The 18,649-nt window shown below is 47.8% G+C and overlaps 7 protein-coding genes across 7 annotated transcripts; 3 read left to right on the forward strand and 4 right to left on the reverse strand.

Moving 5' to 3' along the window:
- Window positions 1-1,250: 1,250 nt before the first annotated feature.
- On the reverse strand, window positions 1,251-1,982 carry EPUS_01070 (uncharacterized protein; the record flags this gene model as incomplete). Its single annotated transcript, XM_007806983.1, has 1 exon — window positions 1,251-1,982. The coding sequence occupies one exon, from the start codon at window positions 1,980-1,982 to the stop codon at window positions 1,251-1,253; it is 732 nt and encodes a 243-aa protein (XP_007805174.1).
- Window positions 1,983-2,939: 957 nt separating this feature from the next.
- Window positions 2,940-3,862, forward strand: EPUS_01071 (uncharacterized protein; the record flags this gene model as incomplete). The annotated part of the gene is made up of 2 exons (XM_007806984.1): window positions 2,940-3,620; window positions 3,677-3,862. The coding sequence occupies 2 exons, from the start codon at window positions 2,940-2,942 to the stop codon at window positions 3,860-3,862; spliced, it is 867 nt and encodes a 288-aa protein (XP_007805175.1).
- A 1,319-nt stretch (window positions 3,863-5,181) lies between these two features.
- On the forward strand, window positions 5,182-6,024 carry EPUS_01072 (uncharacterized protein; the record flags this gene model as incomplete). The annotated part of the gene is made up of 1 exon (XM_007806985.1): window positions 5,182-6,024. The coding sequence occupies one exon, from the start codon at window positions 5,182-5,184 to the stop codon at window positions 6,022-6,024; it is 843 nt and encodes a 280-aa protein (XP_007805176.1).
- Window positions 6,025-7,662: 1,638 nt separating this feature from the next.
- On the reverse strand, window positions 7,663-9,332 carry EPUS_01073 (uncharacterized protein; the record flags this gene model as incomplete). Its single annotated transcript, XM_007806986.1, has 2 exons — window positions 7,663-8,264; window positions 8,339-9,332. The coding sequence occupies 2 exons, from the start codon at window positions 9,330-9,332 to the stop codon at window positions 7,663-7,665; spliced, it is 1,596 nt and encodes a 531-aa protein (XP_007805177.1).
- A 2,508-nt stretch (window positions 9,333-11,840) lies between these two features.
- Window positions 11,841-13,197, forward strand: EPUS_01074 (Malate dehydrogenase; the record flags this gene model as incomplete). Its single annotated transcript, XM_007806987.1, has 8 exons — window positions 11,841-11,853; window positions 11,903-11,934; window positions 11,989-12,099; window positions 12,151-12,238; window positions 12,291-12,668; window positions 12,718-12,802; window positions 12,851-12,995; window positions 13,048-13,197. The coding sequence occupies 8 exons, from the start codon at window positions 11,841-11,843 to the stop codon at window positions 13,195-13,197; spliced, it is 1,002 nt and encodes a 333-aa protein (XP_007805178.1).
- Window positions 13,198-14,171: 974 nt separating this feature from the next.
- EPUS_01075 (uncharacterized protein) lies at window positions 14,172-15,392 on the reverse strand (the record flags this gene model as incomplete). The annotated part of the gene is made up of 4 exons (XM_007806988.1): window positions 14,172-14,315; window positions 14,614-14,731; window positions 15,052-15,251; window positions 15,297-15,392. 4 exons carry the CDS (start codon window positions 15,390-15,392, stop codon window positions 14,172-14,174), a joined length of 558 nt encoding a protein of 185 aa, XP_007805179.1.
- A 1,103-nt stretch (window positions 15,393-16,495) lies between these two features.
- Window positions 16,496-18,410, reverse strand: EPUS_01076 (uncharacterized protein; the record flags this gene model as incomplete). The annotated part of the gene is made up of 7 exons (XM_007806989.1): window positions 16,496-17,006; window positions 17,053-17,278; window positions 17,326-17,446; window positions 17,511-17,827; window positions 17,878-17,949; window positions 17,998-18,213; window positions 18,272-18,410. 7 exons carry the CDS (start codon window positions 18,408-18,410, stop codon window positions 16,496-16,498), a joined length of 1,602 nt encoding a protein of 533 aa, XP_007805180.1.
- Window positions 18,411-18,649: the final 239 nt, after the last annotated feature.

An 18,649-nucleotide genomic window follows, 5' to 3' on the forward strand; every position in this document is an offset into this window, starting at 1 on the left:
TGTACTACAACTGTAGAGGAGCTCCAGATTAGCATGACGATACTAATGCCTTGCCTTACTTTTTCTTACAGCTGATAGTACAGAAAACTGATACCTGAAAAGCAAGTTGGAGAGTATTATTAAGCTCAGGGCGTCAATCGGTGGTGTTAGCATAGGAGGCCTCTAAGCTATTGTTCAAAGGTCTGAGATCTCCATGGAGGTTGAAGTCGAACTGGAGCAGGGACTGACGCTTGATATGGCTTGTGGCCGGGTTCTGAACGCTCAGAGATTCGAAATAACTCTGAATGACAACCGAAGCTCGATTTGTAATCGATGAGCAGGGTTGTCGAAGAAGAGATAGATAGATAGATAGATAGATGCTAGGCTTCTAGCAGTCGACTCGATCGCTGTAGGTCATGAACGCGGTACTAGTCCTTATTCGGTAAGGCCAATACAAACTCACTGCTCTGGCAGGATTCTCACTCAAAATGAAAGCAAATCAATCAAGCTCAGAAGCACTACCAGATAGTACTTTCGGCTCAATGGACAAGTTGGGTAGCACTGTCAGCCTGAAGCGTCTATCTCTACAAATCTAATACAAAGTTCGGATAAAATAGCTCTGTGGGCGCCAATGACCCACAATGGCCTTGCCACTGAGTTATAGTCGTGCTCCTACTAGTACCTTCCGCAGCATCGCCAATAAGCGTTTGCTGCGTCCTCACAGCCAGAATGTCCCTAAGCTGCAGGCTATGTATGGAGTTAATACGATGGACTATGCACAAGATGACTAGCTAAGAAGCTACGATTCAGGGATGGTCAACTACTTTTGAAGCGCGACTCCGGAGGATTATTTTGACCCTCCACCATCATCCCATATTCTTCGAGACCAACGGATTACACGAGAGGAAAAACCCTCGAACTCAACGGTACGAGAGTGATGGATATGATATCCCTCCTGGTGCAAACAGGCGGATCTTCCATAGCACCTTGACACCTGTATTTTGCGGAGGTTGTTGAGGGGACAATTTCAAGGGAAGATGTTCAAATTGATACTGATTCTTCACCAGACATGTCTCTATCATGTCCAATCTCCCGCTTCTAGATTGAAGCAATTGTCATCGCAAAATGTGGGTTGATATTTCAAACTACGGAATGCCGTTGAGAAGGAGCCAGAGTGCAGCATAAGTGATAGCACGCTCGAACGTATGCCCCACTGGATCAACATGTGACAGATGTAATCAAGGCAGGGAACTTTTATACAGAAGCAAGCACTACAGTATGATTATGCAGCGTGATGAGATCCAAACAATGGTTAGATCAACCTTTGCCAACCCAGCGAATAGGCTCTGACTCCCAGTCGTGAGCACTGGCGCTGCAATATACCTCTCTTCCGCGGCACCTGAGTTGTCTCCAGCATCACCCACATGATTAGAGTATGTTGGCGGTGGAGGTGCTCGTGCAGCTACCCTCAGGTTGCCATCCTTGGGACTCGATGGCACTCCCCGCTGATGTTTAAAGGTGCCAGCCCTCGAAAATGTGCCATTAGCCAACTCTCTCAGCGCCAGACCCCGCGTCTGCCACTCTGTCGGCTTTTTCTGTTCGTTCGGCTTCTGGGCTACCATCAGCTGCTGCTGTCGCTCCGGAGTCAAGAAATCCGAGAAAGTTCTGGGGCCTTCACCAAGGAAGGGGCCCAAAGCTGTGTCGATCAACGCACCAAGAGAATCGTCGACCCCAGGTATCTCAGGAGCGGTGAGTTGTACAACATCGTGTTCTAGAACTTCCACCAACAAGACCGAGATGGATCTGGTGCCATCTAGGGCGTCGACATATTCATCTTCCAAACAATCCGCCTCAACACCAAGGCGAAGTTCTTCGGTGCTATCGACTCGGTGATCCAGTAGCAAGAGCTGTGCAGGTCCACTAGAGACAGATCTGTCAAGAAGCTCGTTGAACCACAGCGCTGACCGCACACACACACGACATGAAAGGGAGCTGCAACTCATTGCTCCGTATCTTACTTAGGTTTCCACTAGATAGCCGCCGAAAGACGAGAGTTCTAGCTTCATCCTTACGCCCATGTGACACTGGAAGAGACAGTCCTCGAAATCGATTCTGCCATTCACGCCCACCTAACTCCATGAAGGTCCTTGGTACTCACGAGGTCGAAGCTGTTTTGCGGCGTAAAGTTGAGCTTTGCTTGCCTCAGCCTCCTTCCACACACTTTCGAGCTTCCATAGCAGTCCTCCAGGGAGGTGAGGAAGCCACCGATCGGCGACGTATTGCCAGAGATGCACAGCGTTGAACCTTTCGGCAATTCCAGATATAGTCTGACAATAGCACGGAGGGTTGGACATCTGTTACGTGCATTGCTGGCACAATGAACCTAATCTTGCTGCCAATCTGATGGTGATCTCCGCACCTGGGAAAGATCAGCCTGCAACTATACCGAAAAGCGTTAGAGGGCGCACGGACCTCCATAATGATTGTATAGGCCTACCATATTACAGTCTTCAAGCTTGAAACCTCCATCGTGTAAACAATTTTCTGTGAAGACGAATGCTACCAAATGGACCACTCAACTGCTCAAGAGAATCCGGGTAGCGTCACTTCACGTGATGCTTGGAACAAGCCACTATCTCCCTCTCGTGAACAAAGCAGACAATCTCCATCACATTCAAGTTACAGCAACCTTAACGGAAACATTTTGGATTCATTGCTCTGCAGATTCCTTTATTCTCTAAATGCCAAGAGAGTTGTCAGCCATCAGGGCTACCACATCTTTACTCTTCAGCCAGGAGCATATACAAAGACTTTAGAATCTCTGTGCGAGTCTGACACTGAGGTTTGGGGATACGTCTTAGACAAACTAAGGTAATTATTTATTAATAAATCAGGATTCTTTACTGATCTCTTATCTTCTTAGACATGACCTAATTGACGACGAGTTTCTTGTGATAAAGATGCCTAGCACTATTCACGATTTGACTGCTGAGGCGATTGGTGATTTGATCAAAAGCCAACTAGCTGCTATTGGCGAAAAAACCTCAAACGAAGTCACAAAGCGACTTATACATGAAATCACACCTAGGGTTTCCAGACATGTCCAACTTGGTGGCCCCAAAACTTTCCGCGAACCTGATAAACAATTCCTCATCAAGGGCTTTTATTATCCAGGAATTATTATTGAATTCGCATACTCGCAGTCCTTCGAACAGCTACGACAAAAAGCTTACGACTTTACTGTTAGGTCAGGTGGCAGAGTTCAACTTGTGATTGGTCTGGAAACAGGAAACAAGAAGTTGTTTAAGATCTCAGCTTGGCGACCAGAGTTTTGTCGGTCTGAGAATAGAGATGCTGTGAGAATGAAGACTATCACTGATCAGGACATCATACGAGATAGTAATGGCACCCTTAAGCCTGGATGCTTGAGATTTCATCTCCGGGACTTTGGCAGAGACCTTGCAACCAATTATCCTGGTGCTCATTTGGCTGAGGAGATCGCCCTTGACTATGACGTTCTGGCTGGATACCTCATCGATGCCGAGCAGTGTGATGTACCACCATCCCCAGACGCGGACATCATAATGTCGGAATATTCGTTTTCATCAGAAGAAGAGCTCACACCAGAAGATGAGAAGAAGGTTCGTTCGTGATCACGAACACAGATCAGCTGCTCGTGCGGAGGCCTCAGCTCCAGATTATTCTTAAGGTCCAGGAATGGTGTTCGATAATGGCTCATGACCAGCAAAGAATCATGGTGGTGGTAGAGATCTCTGTTTCCGGCCAACAGCTTCCCCAGCACATCACTCTAGCTGCTCTTTTCTTCAAGAATCCTCCACGTTTCGCTATGACTGTGGGCTGCATTGAAAGCGAGAGTGCATAGGAATGAGTAGAACGCGTTGATCCCAGCAATGTATCTTAGAGAATGCTCTGGCTTCCAGGACTGTATGATATGGACTTCTAACATTAGTTTCATCCACCTGAGATTATTCTAATTTATGTTGCATGACCTTGGTGCGTCAACATGCTCTTGCCCTGTAGGCAGCACCGCAGACGGGATGGTTATCATGCACGATACTCAATTCCAGTCGAAGGATAAGAGGCCTTCACCCCCCCGGGCGAGCCAAGCCAACTCCCTCCGCTGCTTATGCAGATATCTTCCCCAGTTTCCACTTCCTGAACAATAATGGCAAGACGTCAGACAAAGAACGTCCGTGCTGGCCGTATTTTTTGTTGCAGTTCCTCGGGCAAAAATGGACACTTATTGCGAAAGCTTTGAATCTCTCAATGATTTAGACAACGACTACTGCGCCGCCCTCTTGATGCATGACATATCGTACCTGGGAAACAAGAAGCAAGCGTTCAAATGCCTCTCCAAGCACGGCATATTCGAGAAATCGGTTGACAATCCTCACAACAACATAGTGGAACCTAAAGGACTAAACAGCCATCAGCTGCCGATGGTCTTCGAATTTCTAGTCATCCGTTTGACTGCTCGCCCTTCATTTTGATCCCTACAGCTCCTTCAAGGAAAATGCTCATTAAACATCAACACTCATAACGCAAAACGCAAACCTGATAATGAAGGACAAAACGCTTGGGTGCTAGGTCAGACATATGAGCTTGGGTTGGTTGGTCGTGTGCCGGTATTCCTCTACCACTAGCATAGGAATGGTCTTATAGCGTATAACTAGACTTCTTCTTCCATCTATCTTTCTACAAGCTATGTAATCAGTCAATCAAGTGCCTGTTCCGCCACTGCCTTTGTCCGATGAATTTGAGTAGGAATTAGCGTTAGAAGTCGTCCAGGCTCATAAGTATTGAACCAAAAGGACCGCGGCCACGAATGGCTCACAAATATAGATCATATGGCTGACAGATACTCCGGACAGGCAGTGTGGGCATAGCAGCTGCGTACATCAATCAAAGAATGAATGCTTTGCTGATAGTTCAATAATTGTCGCGCCCACTGACCTTGCGTACAATCAGCGGATAACTGCAGCCAATTACTACGGCAACGGTTTCGCCAACCTGAACTTTATAAGGACCTTGACCCCTCACCCATCAGGCGGGTAACTGTGATAGAACGGTCTGTAATTCGCCGGGTTGTTCTCGCATTTCGTTGTTAAAGGTCCTCACTCTTCCGACTACAAGTTTCGCCTGATTGTCAGTTCAAAATCTTTCCTATACACATCAGACGACATGGCTTCCAAAAACATTACCATTCCAGAAAGAATCTCCTCGAAATTCGTACTGGAGAAAAGTATTCGACTGAGAGAGCGCAGATCAGAGCTCAAGCGCAAACTTGCATCGACATCATTCGAATCTTCACCAATCGCATACCAGAAACTGAAGATTGAAGAAATCGAGACCGAAGTCGATGAGGAGAAGCTCAACAGATTGTCTCTTGACATCGAGCATGGAGAGAAAAAGTTGACTGACAACGACTACCGCAAGGCTCAGCGTAACACCAATGTGCGCATTATCAGTCTGGGGGAGGATCTGTGGCAGCACAAGCGAGGTCTCCGGGAGGAGGAAGAGAAGTCGGGAGTGATACCACCAATAGGGCCGGATATGCAAGGCGCTTTTGTGCACACTCTTCTTACACTTTGTAAAGAACCCAACACATCAGCTAAGCGGTCTTCCAGCAAGCAGAGCGCCATGAGAGAATCTGCGATCCAGGTTTATGAGTCCAGGAAAGATGCGCCAGAGGGAAAGCTTTGGTGCTCAATCGCGCAGGATTATTTCAACGCCAAGCAAATGAAAGCGGCACATATTGTCCCACGCAGATTAGGTTCTGGTCTCGTCGAATACCTCTTTGGACCAGGCTCAAGTTCTCGACTCCACACCTGGGATAATTGCCTCATCCTCTGCAGTTTTGTTGAGGAAAGTTTTGGTAATGGAAACTTTGTTTTGATTCCAGCATACCCGAATGAATCGCCCATCAAAACCTGGAAGATTCAACTCACCAACATAGCGGCCAATCTCGCCCAGCTGGATGGCAAAAATGTCCTCTTTAAGAATGACTCCAGGCCGGCAGCGTGATTCTCTATTATCATTTCGTCATCCCACTGCTTCGTAATAAAAGAGATCGCCAACCGGGATACGAGAAATACTTTGTGGAATTAGGGTCTATGCGGCCCTTCTCAACGCCCGGACACTACCTACGTCAGTCTATGTTGCTCGTCTTGGCGAAGAGTACAGGGGACCTAATTGCAGGGGAGGAGGCACGATTGCTTGGTGAGACTGGACAGGAAACCTTTGAGGGAAAAGAGCAGTTGGATGAAAGCGTAGAGGAAGAAATTGGAAGACGTATTTATGCGGCTCATGATGAGCGTGATGATGAGGAAGATGAAGTAGAGGAGGATTGATTAAGCTGTTGGCTAGGGGATACCGCACGTAGATAATATCTGTTAAGAATTTCAGTCTTAAACTTGCACCTGTGATATTGGGCGGAAAGGTTTGGCATTACATGTGACAATGCTTGGCTACCTAGCCACCGCCACTTGAGCGTGAGTCTTCATCCTTCATAGTACAAATCAATCAAGTTGACGAAACCATAGCAGGTTTCCTTCCCGTTTTCAATTGTTCCTCAAACGCCTCCCTTCTCTTCCATTTCTACAGAACCAAAAGCACTTACTGCGAGCCAACCGAGCTCGGAGTCTGTTCAATGCCCGCAAGATGCTCTCCACCAAACTCACATGGCTTTTGCCACTTCCTCGAGCAAAGACGCTAAGCGAAGGAGAAACAAGAAGCAGCGATTTGTGTCCTGGGTTCTCATTCCGTAGGATGTGTATGTTGCTTCGTATGTAATGCTAGATAATTCTTGCTTCTGGCAAAACTATTGAATAGTAAAAGAATCAGCTTGCTAACGTAAGATAATTAGTTATAAGAGATTTGAAAGAGATTTAAAAGATTTGAGCCAATATAGTGTGGAGTGGTGAGCTAGTTTAGCGTGCTAAGACCTAAAGGCCAAGAGTTTTAGTATGCCAACCCCATCTGTGTCCTGGAGCCAATGGAAGAATGCACGGAGCTCATCATTCCGAAATACATGGACTCTAAAAGCCCGGGAACTCCTTTGGCATGATTATATGTTCAGTGCTCCGACCGCTTGGTGCCCTATGTTCCAGCGCGGCTGGTGCTTCCAAGACCGCTTGTTATCTCCATGGCTCCCCTACTTTGACTATAATGAGATCGTTGGTGAAAGCGGGCAGTCACTTGTGTGCAAGTGCGGCAAATCTGCACTAATGTTACTGGCATTTTGCTGATCAACCAGTTCTACTAATTCTGAAGGCTTTCATTGGTTTTCGATCAATGTGGCAATTGTGATGAGCCTCAAGGCCGTTTACTATTCTAAGAGCTCAAAAATATGATCTATTTGTGCTTGTGTTCGGTCTTTTCGGCCTTCGAATATGGCTGCCGTGGAAAATGGTTGTGGAATATTTGTTGGGTGAGGCTTAAGGCGAAGATAAGGTTCGAATGCTTTGAGCCCTATCGTGGTCGAGTCATCTTTTGCCTCTCTTTGGATATGGCTGCCCTGAGCTATTCCGCATAAAGAGCTGACTATCAACAGGAGGTTTTACTGACTAATTAGCGTCAGTAGCATCAGATCATATCTCTTGCCAGTAGGTCGCCGCTATGCAGAAGCAGGTCGAAGATGCACCTTTCTTGGTTGTACGTTTCTCATTTCTTGGGCTCTTCTCCCACCAGCCGATGGATAAGCTGTTGACGGGATTGCGGGCGAGCTGCATGTCCGGGTATTGGCCTTGTGCCGCCTTCTGCAGCCTCCCACTCCTCGGCCCTTGCCTTCTCACTCCATCTCATCACCTGCAGCCCGTTCCACCAGATCCATGCCATTGCAGCGAAAACAGCGAGTTCTAGGAATAAGCAAATAGCAACGACGGCGGGATATACAGTGTCATTTTTGCGATGATAGAAAGGGTCCGAGTTTAGAAGGACACGACCGCGACCACGATAATAAAGGTTACCACTGAAGCAATAGCAAGAGTTGAAGGCGCCGCTGCTGGAGAGAAATATTGCAAGAAGGCTCGTAACTCCGATGAGACCGTCCTTATAAAGAACGAAGTGCCAGTGATATGCTCCAGTGGCAAAATGACGAGAGTGTGAAGCCCAAGTGATGAAAGCGCTGACAAAATACAAGGTAAACACGGCAATTATCCACAAGTGCCGGCAGGCGAATCCGACGGGCAGAGTGTGCCACATGATTACGAAAGATCCGGTCATACCAATAACGATTGGTGCGATAGAGATGCAGAAGATGAAGGCTGTCCCCCTTCCAGCAGGATTGTGAGTGAGGTACCGTGTCTTCCATGTTCGAAAAGTATAAATGGCCCCCGACCAGCCAAGGGATTCGAAATAATCATCTCGAGAGGCGTAGATTGTCGAAGGCGTGTAGATTGCCTTGATGCGAAGTCCAGTTCCAGACCGGTGGATTGTGCAAAGCGAATGAGGATGCTGGAGGCCGATCGACGAGAGGTGAATCCTCCGATGCTGTTACTCAAGAGAACCACTGGCACAAGCCAGGATATGAACATGGCCGTGCCGATCCTTCCACCTGGCGGGCTGCTTTGATCGCCACCTACTTCTTCAACGAAACTCGCAACAACGTGGTAGAAATATAGAATGACTGCCAGGGTAGTCCGGAGGATTTCATCAGATCTGCTATCGGCTAGCTCGACGGCAGCGAGTCTCCATTGGCGGTAAATTGCCTCTTGGAAGGGGTTCGCTGTCATGATGAGCGTCTGGAGGAGGTAATTTAATGTGATGTCAGGTCCTTTGATCTCTTCAAAGCCTGCAAATACTGTGGCAATCACCCTTTGGACGCGGTCTGGATCGTCGGCATATTGCTCAGCTGCAAGCCTGTAGCACCGGTCCCAGGCATCGATCTTGTGCACAAGAGACCAGATGGAGTCGATTGGGTCCCCCATCAGATGGATGATGGCGAAGAATCGCCTTTTGTCCAGCGGGGAAAGCTCCACGTTGCTGATGAGAAGGAGGATTGGGATGAGCCAGGTCGTGATCCGTGGGCCAATGTCCCAATACCAAGCCTGGCGTTCACCGCACAACGCCTGGCATCCAGGCAGGGTGAGAGTGATATCTTGCTTTCCCGACATTGGTCGGCCACTACCATCGCGAAAGAATACCTCACTGTCATTGGCTAGGATGTTCTTGTTGAGATAGTCGAGGGTTCGGGAATAGCAGACCGTCCGATTGAATCCTCCCACCCAGGTGAGATTGGACCTGCGGATGTCATCAAGGGTGGAGATTGCAGCCGTGACAACAGGTGTGGTGCTTAAAAGGGAAAGACAGACAATTTTTACTTTTCGAGACATTCTGCTCTCGCTGAGTGCAGTAAAATGAACAACAAAGATTAATCAATATGAGCATCTTCGGCACTCTTGCATGGAGAAAGGACGGCATGCTTATAAGCTATGGTTCTACTTGACCCTGGATGAGGCTCTGCCTGAAATCAGAGAAGGTAGTCCAGGGAATGAAGAAAAGATTGAGGCTCAGACGATAGATTCAATGTCACAGTGATAGTGTCAGAAAAGGCCAGAACGGTCTACTTCCTGGAGAGAAAAACACCAATTAGATTTGACACCTGAAACGGCTGTCTTCTTGATACAGAAATGTTCATCCTTTTGGCTGTTGCTGTATTGGCAAGAGTTTGTGGCTGGCTGGGGCGCTGAGAAGACAAGGTATCCTATCAATTCAACACGTGGGCAGCAGCAATGTCGTTGACTCGTTGCATGGTGGTGGAAAGGGGTTCAGCCTCGCGTCACTTCTCTAAATAGTCCGATCGGTAGGGACCTTTTCGAATCATTGAGATGAAACCTGTTTTCGTTCAAATTTACAGAAATTTCAAAACTGTTTTCATGATATATTTCGGTTGAGACGTTACTTATCTTGGCACAGGATATCAAAATTCAGAAGGATTGTAATCCTGTGACTTGATTTAGCTTAACATGACTGAGATTTAAATTACTTCAATCCGCAAGAAAAAGTGGCTGAAATTTTGAAATTTATGAGATTCCTTGAAAATCTGTCTGACGCTTTAACCGCTCTCTAACTTTGTCCCGCCCCATCGACGCCATTCAAGTGCCGCCGGGAAATGCCTTCTAGACCATGGATTTGGATATATTTTCATCGGGTCTTAGTGGATGATCAAATTGACATGCGGGCAACCCAACTGATCGTACTACGGGGGGGCCATAAGTATTGTTAGCTCTGCGCTAGTAAAATCCTCACGAAACGCCCTCTTGACAGAACCTCTAGTACAGTGCTATGATCTCACTGCTCTACGCGTTTCTATTGATTCTACGCGTTACCTTTGATGAATTTCGATGAATTTCGTATGGATTCTCTTGGTATTTCTAGCTTGGAATGTAGTCCCTGAGAGCTATCTTATTGAGCTTCTTGAGTCGATGCCAGAGAGGTGCTAGGTAGTAATAGATGCAGAAGGACGGCATACTCGTAACTCGATATTAGGAAAAAACCAGATTAGTCCTAATTTGAGCGATTGGGTGGCGTTCTACCTTGGCAATTACATAGTGTAACAAGCGTCGAGCTAACAATACTTAATGGCCCCCCTATAGTAAGTCTTAACTTCGTACTTTACGCGTCTAAAATCAGGATTTTGATTCTTCATCTTCAAACTTTTAGAGCTCTGAGTTCTTTCTTGAACGGTTTCGACATAATCTTCTTGATATTAGTCTAATGAAGAAGCGTACGGCACTCATTCTTTTCGAAGGGGCGGTACTCAATATTTTGCCAGCTAACGACGATAAGATCTTCGAAAAATATGCGATTAGGGAGGATGGTCTTCGGAGTACTCAAACCTTATTATTATGTGATACTTAATCAACTGGAATGATGATCTGACTCAGAAATAAGTGTTAGGAATGCCAAGGGCTATATAAGTGGTTGTGCTCCATGATCCAAGAGATTTGGATCATTCTGTCCTTTTGGCGCAGTGGTCTGCGGAGGTATGGAGCACCCTAACAATAAGAGGATTTTATGAACTCTAAAGCACAAAAACATATAGTTATAGTATGTACATTATAAATAAACCTGCAACTGTATATAAACAAATATAAAAATCTAAATAATCTTGTTCTTTACAAATAGATCTACACGTATAATATAAAGTAAGTTAAAAAGCTCAAGAATAACTATATTAAATTTCTACTTAAACATACTTCGAATGTTTCGAAGTCTCTTTCTCCTTTCCTTCCTCCTCCCTTTCCTCTCTCCCCCTTTTCTCTCTCTTGCTCTTCTCTTTTTATTATTTTTTTATTTTAACTCAAACTCCTCACCAGATCAAGTGTTCTAATATGTAGCGCATGTCTGGAACTACTAACGTATGGCTTCAAGTATTACATTGCGAAGGAGACGCTCTAATATCCACCATGGCGTGAATATAGTAAATATGAGTGAAAGGGTCTGAAAGCTCAAAAGCCTCAAATGCTTCAAGGCTGTCAAACAGGTTCATGTCTCATATTGCTCAGGCGCACCCAAACCCAGCCCCCACACGTGGTTATTGTTCCGTAGTGGCTGCCCCCATACGAAATTATACTGCTCACTGAACCCACCCCAATTTTTTCACGGTTCCGCCCATTGGAAAGTGCCCCGCAGCGCTGGCATCATCTCGTTCTCCACCCCCACTTTCGAAAAACAAAAAACACCTCAACACCATCTACACAACTTTCGTATTGCAAATTCTGCATTGGCGACGAACCTCAGGAAATTGCCAGGCTTGTTCTCTCTTCCAAAGCATTTCTCACAGTAAGCTGTCTGTACTCTCTCATCTAAGTTCACACTGACTGGGATCTCAGTTCACCATGGTCAAAGCTGGTGAGCGAGTTCATCTGACATGCATGTTATGTCTCTGACCTCTTCACAGTTGTTCTTGGAGCATCCGGTGGCATTGGACAGGTGAGCTTGCTCTAAAGACTCCTCTGCTGCCACAGCAACTGACCAGCTCTCCAGCCTCTGTCCCTCCTGTGCAAAGCGTCCCCGCTCATCGATGAGCTTGCTCTCTACGATGTTGTCAACACGCCAGGTGTTGCAGCTGATCTATCACACATCTCCTCTATTGCAGTAGGAACCTGAAAATCCAGAGATTGTGGGGCACATCTGACAAGGACGCAGAAAATCTCCGGTTACCTACCCAAAGATGATGGCATGAAGCATGCTCTGACTGGCGCTGATATCTGCATCATCCCAGCGGGCATCCCAAGTGAGATTAGCACTTAGATTACTCAAGCGGTTCTGGACTGACGATTTTGTAGGAAAGCCTGGAATGACAAGAGATGACCTCTTCAAGATCAATGCTGGAATTGTTCAAGGCCTCATCAAGGGAATTGCTGAATTCTGCCCCAATTCATTCATCCTCGTCATCTCTAACCCAGTCAATTCCACCGTACCTATCGCAGCCGAGACCCTAAAGCAGGCTGGTGTCTTCAATCCCAAAAAATTGTTTGGTGTCACCACTCTTGATGTGGTTCGAGCCGAGACCTTTGTCCAGGACATTACTGGGGAGCGTGATCCTTCAAAGACCGTTATCCCAGTCATTGGTGGACATTCTGGCGAGACGATCGTTCCCCTGTTCAGCCAAGCAAAGCCAACCGTTGAGATCCCACAAGACAAGTATGATGATCTTGTCCACCGTATGTAAGGAGCCTTCCACACAGCAGGCCAGTTCTGACGCAATCATAGGTGTCCAATTCGGTGGTGATGAGGTCGTCAAGGCCAAGGATGGTGCTGGATCTGCAACTCTTTCCATGGCATACGCAGGCTTCCGGTAACATGGGTCTCCTGGTCAAATGGGACACCACGCTAATCTTTGTAGTTTCGCTGAACGCCTGTTGAAGGCCTCAAAGGGTGAGAGTGGAATTGTCGAGCCAACCTTCGTCTACCTGCCAGGCATCGACGGTGGTGATGCTATTGCCAAAGAGACCGGTTGCGACTATTTCTCCGTACCGGTTGAGCTAGGAGTAAGCTTTTGAAATCCCATTCCGCACATTCTTGTTACTAACCACATTCAAGCAATCCGGTGCAGAAAAAGCCACCAACCCTCTGGGCAACGTCACCGAGAAGGAGAAGCAGCTGATCGAAGCTGCTATCAAGGGTCTCAAAGGCAACATTGAGAAAGGTGTCGAGTTCGTCAAGAACCCACCACCACCTGCACAAAAGTAAAAGGAGCAAAATCTTGTCCAGCGTGAGGTCTCTCAGTCAGCGAGCTTCTCTCGTCCCTTCAAATTTGCACAAATGCGCGAATCTGTTGGCTGGTTGAAGCTTACTCGCAGGATGACTTCATCAACAAGAAGGCAAGCTGACTTGGTGCCTCTTTTCATCCGCAGGCTATGATCCAAAGATCTCCCAGCATAGCGAATACTAGTGCTTTTTGGGCCTTCCATGGTTTCAGTCACTCTTCAGGCACATGACAAGCAGCTAGCATAGCATCAGAAAAATAGATCTTCTAATTTGGTCGTGTCCGCCTTTTCGCTATCTGCAGAGGTTCATTGCCTGTCATCTGTCTCCAGCCTTATAGCAGCCGATTTCACGTTTCCACCTTGAAGCGGACTATTATAACACGACCATTTGTCACTCTTCCCTTATTGGCGTTGGGACGTGCCTTGCGACACCGATGACTCTGCTTTGCCCACCAACTTTCTACCTCCGCCACTTTTCTTAAGACCATGTAGCCAAAAGGGTAAGCTTCTGCCACACTCCCCAGCTCAACCGATCAAGCCAGCCAGCCAGCCAGCCAGCCAGCCAGCCAGCCGTTTCCATAACAGCCCTTTGCCTCCCTGAGCACTTTTCTGTGTAGATTTGTATCCATGTTACCCCCAACCGTCCCCTTCTTCCCAGAAATACACAGCACCAACCCATATTTTTGCTTGTAGGAGAATTCCGGGATCTGTCCGCCCCCCCGCCCCAAAAAGCCATATCTTGCTCGCTTGTTCCGGCTAACTAGATCGGCATCGCAGGCGCAGGCCATAACATCGAGCCCACGATCCCATCTCGATTTCTGCAATGCAGCAGATTTGGCCGAGGACATATGGGCTTCCCCCTGTTTTGGGCCCATGCCCCTCAGCGGGTTGAACCTTTCACAGGGGACCAAATCACACGCTTATTGAGCTTCTCTTGGACCACATTTTTTTTTCCCTTCAAGGTTTAGCAGCAGCAGCGGTGGCGAGAGTCTTGATCTGGAAGACGGCTATGGGCAGATCGGTGCTCTCGGCCTGAACGGTGGCGTTGATTCCTAGGCTGGACAGGGCGCCTCGGATGATGCCGCAGGGGAAGAAGAGGTACTGTGCTTTGGATTTAGCTAGGGCTACTTTTTTGGGGGTCACAGGGAAGGGTGGTGGTGATCGATGGGTGACAGAGACGGTGGGATCTGAGAGAGAGAAGGGTGGGGATGGCCCGGGGGGAAGGAGAAGGGGATGGGGAAGCGTGGGGCGAGGTGAGTATGGAAATCTTACAGGTTGTGCTTTTGACACTTCATAGGCTACACGAACTCGATGAATATGACGGAAATGAAATGGAGCTTCAAAAGGAACCGGACAGGGGTTTTTTTCTTTCGAATCAGATGGTGAAAGAAAAACGTACCCGATGATTGGTCTTGAGATTGTCAATCTGCTTCTTGAAGAGGATGGTCCAGAGGTCCTTGCAGAGGAATTTGATCACGTCTAGATTGTCGAGGAAGCGGGGCCGGTCGCGGGAGAATCTGGAAAAGACACAGATACCAAGTCAGCCTGATCTTGTTCCTGTTTAGTTGTGTCCTGGAGGGAGAGCGATGGCTCGGTGATATAAGGGTGGACTTTCGCTCTAGGTGATAGTTGGTTTGTCCAGTAACCCTGCGTTTCGATGTTTCGATGGCCTTCGGAAGGCTTGCAATGCATGCCCTTGCCTGGGAGTCTCCAATCTGGGGGACCAACGGCAAGAGGGATGGTATGCGAACGTATCGTAAGGGTTCACATCTCCACTCAGCCCCCAGCTCCCACAATCTCTTCGACATGAGAAGCAACTCTGAGAGAAAGAACATACCTCTCGCTTAACCCCTGTCCAACGCGATATCCCAACCCATCCAAGCGAATGAAGATAGCATCCCTATACACCTCCTCATCGAGAACAGCACCACCGTCCACCTCCTCCCTCTTCGCCTCCACCCTCCCCTTCTTCCCATCCCCCTTTGTTCCCCCAACTCCGCCGCCGCCATCGTCTTCTTCCCTTGGCTCCTCACCCCGCTAGATCCTCTCGGCCCTCCGAGCCATCCTCTCCGCCAGCGGCACCATCTCAATGAGCAGCAGGTCCAGACAGGAGACGTTCAGAAAGGTGGCGTGGGAGTCTGAGGCGGTGTATGGTGGGAGGGGGGCGTCGAAGGACATTGGGAACTTGGGTCAGGACGCTGAGAGAGGGAGTCCAGTCTGGGTAGGTTCATGTGTGGTGCTCGATCAAGGTGATCTTCGTGGTGCTGGGTCGGTGATGTGCAAGAAAGGTGGAAGGAAGAAGCGGAGCGACGAAATCGCCCTCCCTGTAGAGAGTGATGTACCGTCCACTTGAGCCAGCAAAGGGTTTTATGGCGATTGGTACTCTTGAGACAGAGGAGGAACTGCCATGGAGCTTCAAAACAGCTGCGACGGTTTTGTAGACGTTGGTAGCTGGTCTATGACGAGCAAGAGGTCTTGTAACACGCGTCCGTTTCCAGTGTAAGAAAAAGGACTACAATTGTGCCTTGTTGGTGGTCAGTAAGTCACTTGCGATTCAATGTCTATCATAGTAGCGGACAATTTGGAACTTCAAAATCACAAACCGCCATTGCAGAGGGCCATCCAACGCTGCCCTGACAGCATACCCCGGCATTCTTCTCATGAATTATAGGTGTATAATATTACAGAATATTAGGGACCTAAATTAAGATTGGTACAATAAGATGTATCCAACAGGGTATTTAAAATGTCAACTGACTAATAAGCATATAATGAAAAAACATCGCAAAGGAGTGTCCTTTAAAGGATGTCTTAAGGGATGCCTTAGAGGACGTTTTCGAAGAGCATCTTTGAGAGTATCTTGAGAGGTATTCTAGCGCGTGTCCCAGAAGGATAGCCTAGGATGATACTCTAAGAGTGTCCTAAAAGGATGTCTTAGGAAGACACTCCAAGAGATGTCTCAAAGAAGATGATTACTTATCATAAGAAGAAGCAATGAAAATCCGCATATAGTCGACGGGCAGTAAGATCGAACTATCTCTCTTAACCAGCAGGACAAGAACTTGATGAATTTGAATATGACCTTCCTGACTGCGCCACTGTTCTGAGCAGCTCCGTGCAAAGAGAAGGGTTAACCATCCGACCCTTGTTTGAAGCAATCCCAACCGTGCTCCTCATCATATTTTCAACGCTTTCCATCCTAAGTCAGCCTGTTTACACTGTCCCCATGCTATAAAAGATACAAACGCCAACCGCTTATGCAAACCACACCACGCTGCAGATCACCGTAAAGGAGACGGAAAATAATTGGGATCGTACGCTGATGTGGAAGGGGCGGGTCGAGGCAGCTGAAAATGGACTTCGCCATTCCAAGGACTCATCGAAGGACCCCCTCCACCTCTTAATGAGGGGCGAGGGATCTTGGATCGTGGAGCCTCGTCCTCATCATCACTTAAAGTGAGATCGATCACCGTGCTTGCTGGACGTTTAGTTGCCCTGTGAGCAGAAGACACGACCGACTGCTCGCGAGAAGAAAGAGGGGGTGTTCGGGCTGACGCTGACGTAGCGAAAGGATTAGGTGGTGTTGCTGTTACCGGGGCTGACTCCTGCTTCATTGAAGAAACACGTGTGTCTTGGATTTCCAGAAAGTCGTCTTCATCTTCTGCGGTAGATGCCGAGCCATTAGACGGCGCTGGTGTGTCTGGAACGGCAGTTTTCGACCATTGGCCTTCTGGTTCTATTGTGACTTGTTCGACATTGCGTGAGGTGGAACGAAGAATGTCGTCCACATATCTATACACAATTAGCTGTGTCCATCTGACATCGTCAGTCCGCATACTGATCAATCAGAAGTGTTTCGAAGGTGGCAGTCTTATTACAGACAGGACAAGTCCATGTCGGCCCCTGTTCTTGGAGTTGTAGGTATGAGGAGGCATCAAAGCACTGATTGTGCTTGCAACTGACAGATCGACAAGGTACGTCTATCCTCAGCGTAGATAATGGACATTTCAGCGACATTATTGTCGAGGTAGCCACGATATCCGGATCTTGTGCTTTGGTTCTCACTGCAAAATTGTGAGATAGGTACAAGTAGGGTCGCACAGAGCCTCACTTTCTCGTAGCACCTGCTCCTTGCTGATCAATCTTCCTGCTTTGAGCTTCTCCACAAGCATTTCTACCGGTGTCTTTCGAACGAGGTTGACGACCAGAAAAAACTTCTGATAAGCGACTCCCTGCTCAGTATGACATTCGAACTCTAGGAGATGGACAAGCGGAAGAATGAAAAGGGGGGGGCACCTTTTGAGTCAATGCATAGGTCAAAGTGACTTGGTTGTTATAGCCAGCCTTCTTTCGTATGAAGGATGTGATATCTGCTGGCCGGGTTGATCCCGGCTTATTCTTCAAGCCTCTTAGATTCGCCTTCACATCATCAAGATTCACTTTGAGCTCAACTTGATGGGGGAAAGCAATCTCAGAGGCTGAGAAATGGTTCAGACCAGTGTCGTGAGCACAGAAGACCATGACCCTATACAGCTCATCATTTTGTAGTTGTGTAGCAACTTCTGCTGATAATGTGACTGAAACATCGACATGGTCTCTAGTGCTCTCTCTCGCTATTCTCCTTATCAGCTCTAACGATTCCCTGACGGAAAAGTGAGGCAACCTTTGCATTCCACCACTTCGGTCAGAGGTTGAACAATAGTAAAGAAAGGACTCGTTTTAAAATGCACTTGGCCTGCACTATCATTAGCAACTTCAGACGGTAGCCAGAGGAGACTCGTACCACTGCCGAACGAAGGGTTGGGAGGCATGCCGTAGCCAGTGGGTGGAGATTGCTGTGTCAACGAAGCAGGTCGATATGGCGAGGAAGACGAAGGTGGAGTGGGTGTATACAGGGAAGAGGAGGGAGCAGGAGCATTAGCATCGGCTGAGCCATTTACCAGACTTCGTATGCGGTCTATCCGAGCAACATCACCAGCAGCGGCAAGCTTGTTGAGGTCTATATCACTCGTCAGCATGCCCTTCCAAGTCCTGACAAGCACATCAGGCAGCCGTACGAGCCAGTAGTCTGATTTGGAGTTCGCTCTTAACACCAGAAACCGCTAGATGCTGATCGCGGAGTACTGCCTTGAGTTGAGCATTCAATAGCAGCTTGATCCTGGCTTCCACCGAGCGGAGATCGGTTGCGTTGGCCATGCTGGATCTCACAATATGCAAGCCTGATAGTAGAGAATTGGCAGACAGTGGAGGTAGGAACAGCCTTCATATTCTAGACAAAGTCTATAATCATACTTGTCCTGACCAAGAATGTCTAGAAGGCACCACTCCCACTGTGAAGTTGACGGGGATTCTGTTCACAAAGACAATGTTACCAAGCCATCTCGGCCGCCATTTCCTTGCCTCCCCCACACCTATCCCGGAAATTTACAAGTCGC

This window comes from Endocarpon pusillum, assembly GCF_000464535.1.
Source record: "Endocarpon pusillum Z07020 unplaced genomic scaffold scaffold6441, whole genome shotgun sequence".
Classification (NCBI taxonomy): Eukaryota; Fungi; Ascomycota; class Eurotiomycetes; order Verrucariales; family Verrucariaceae; genus Endocarpon; species Endocarpon pusillum.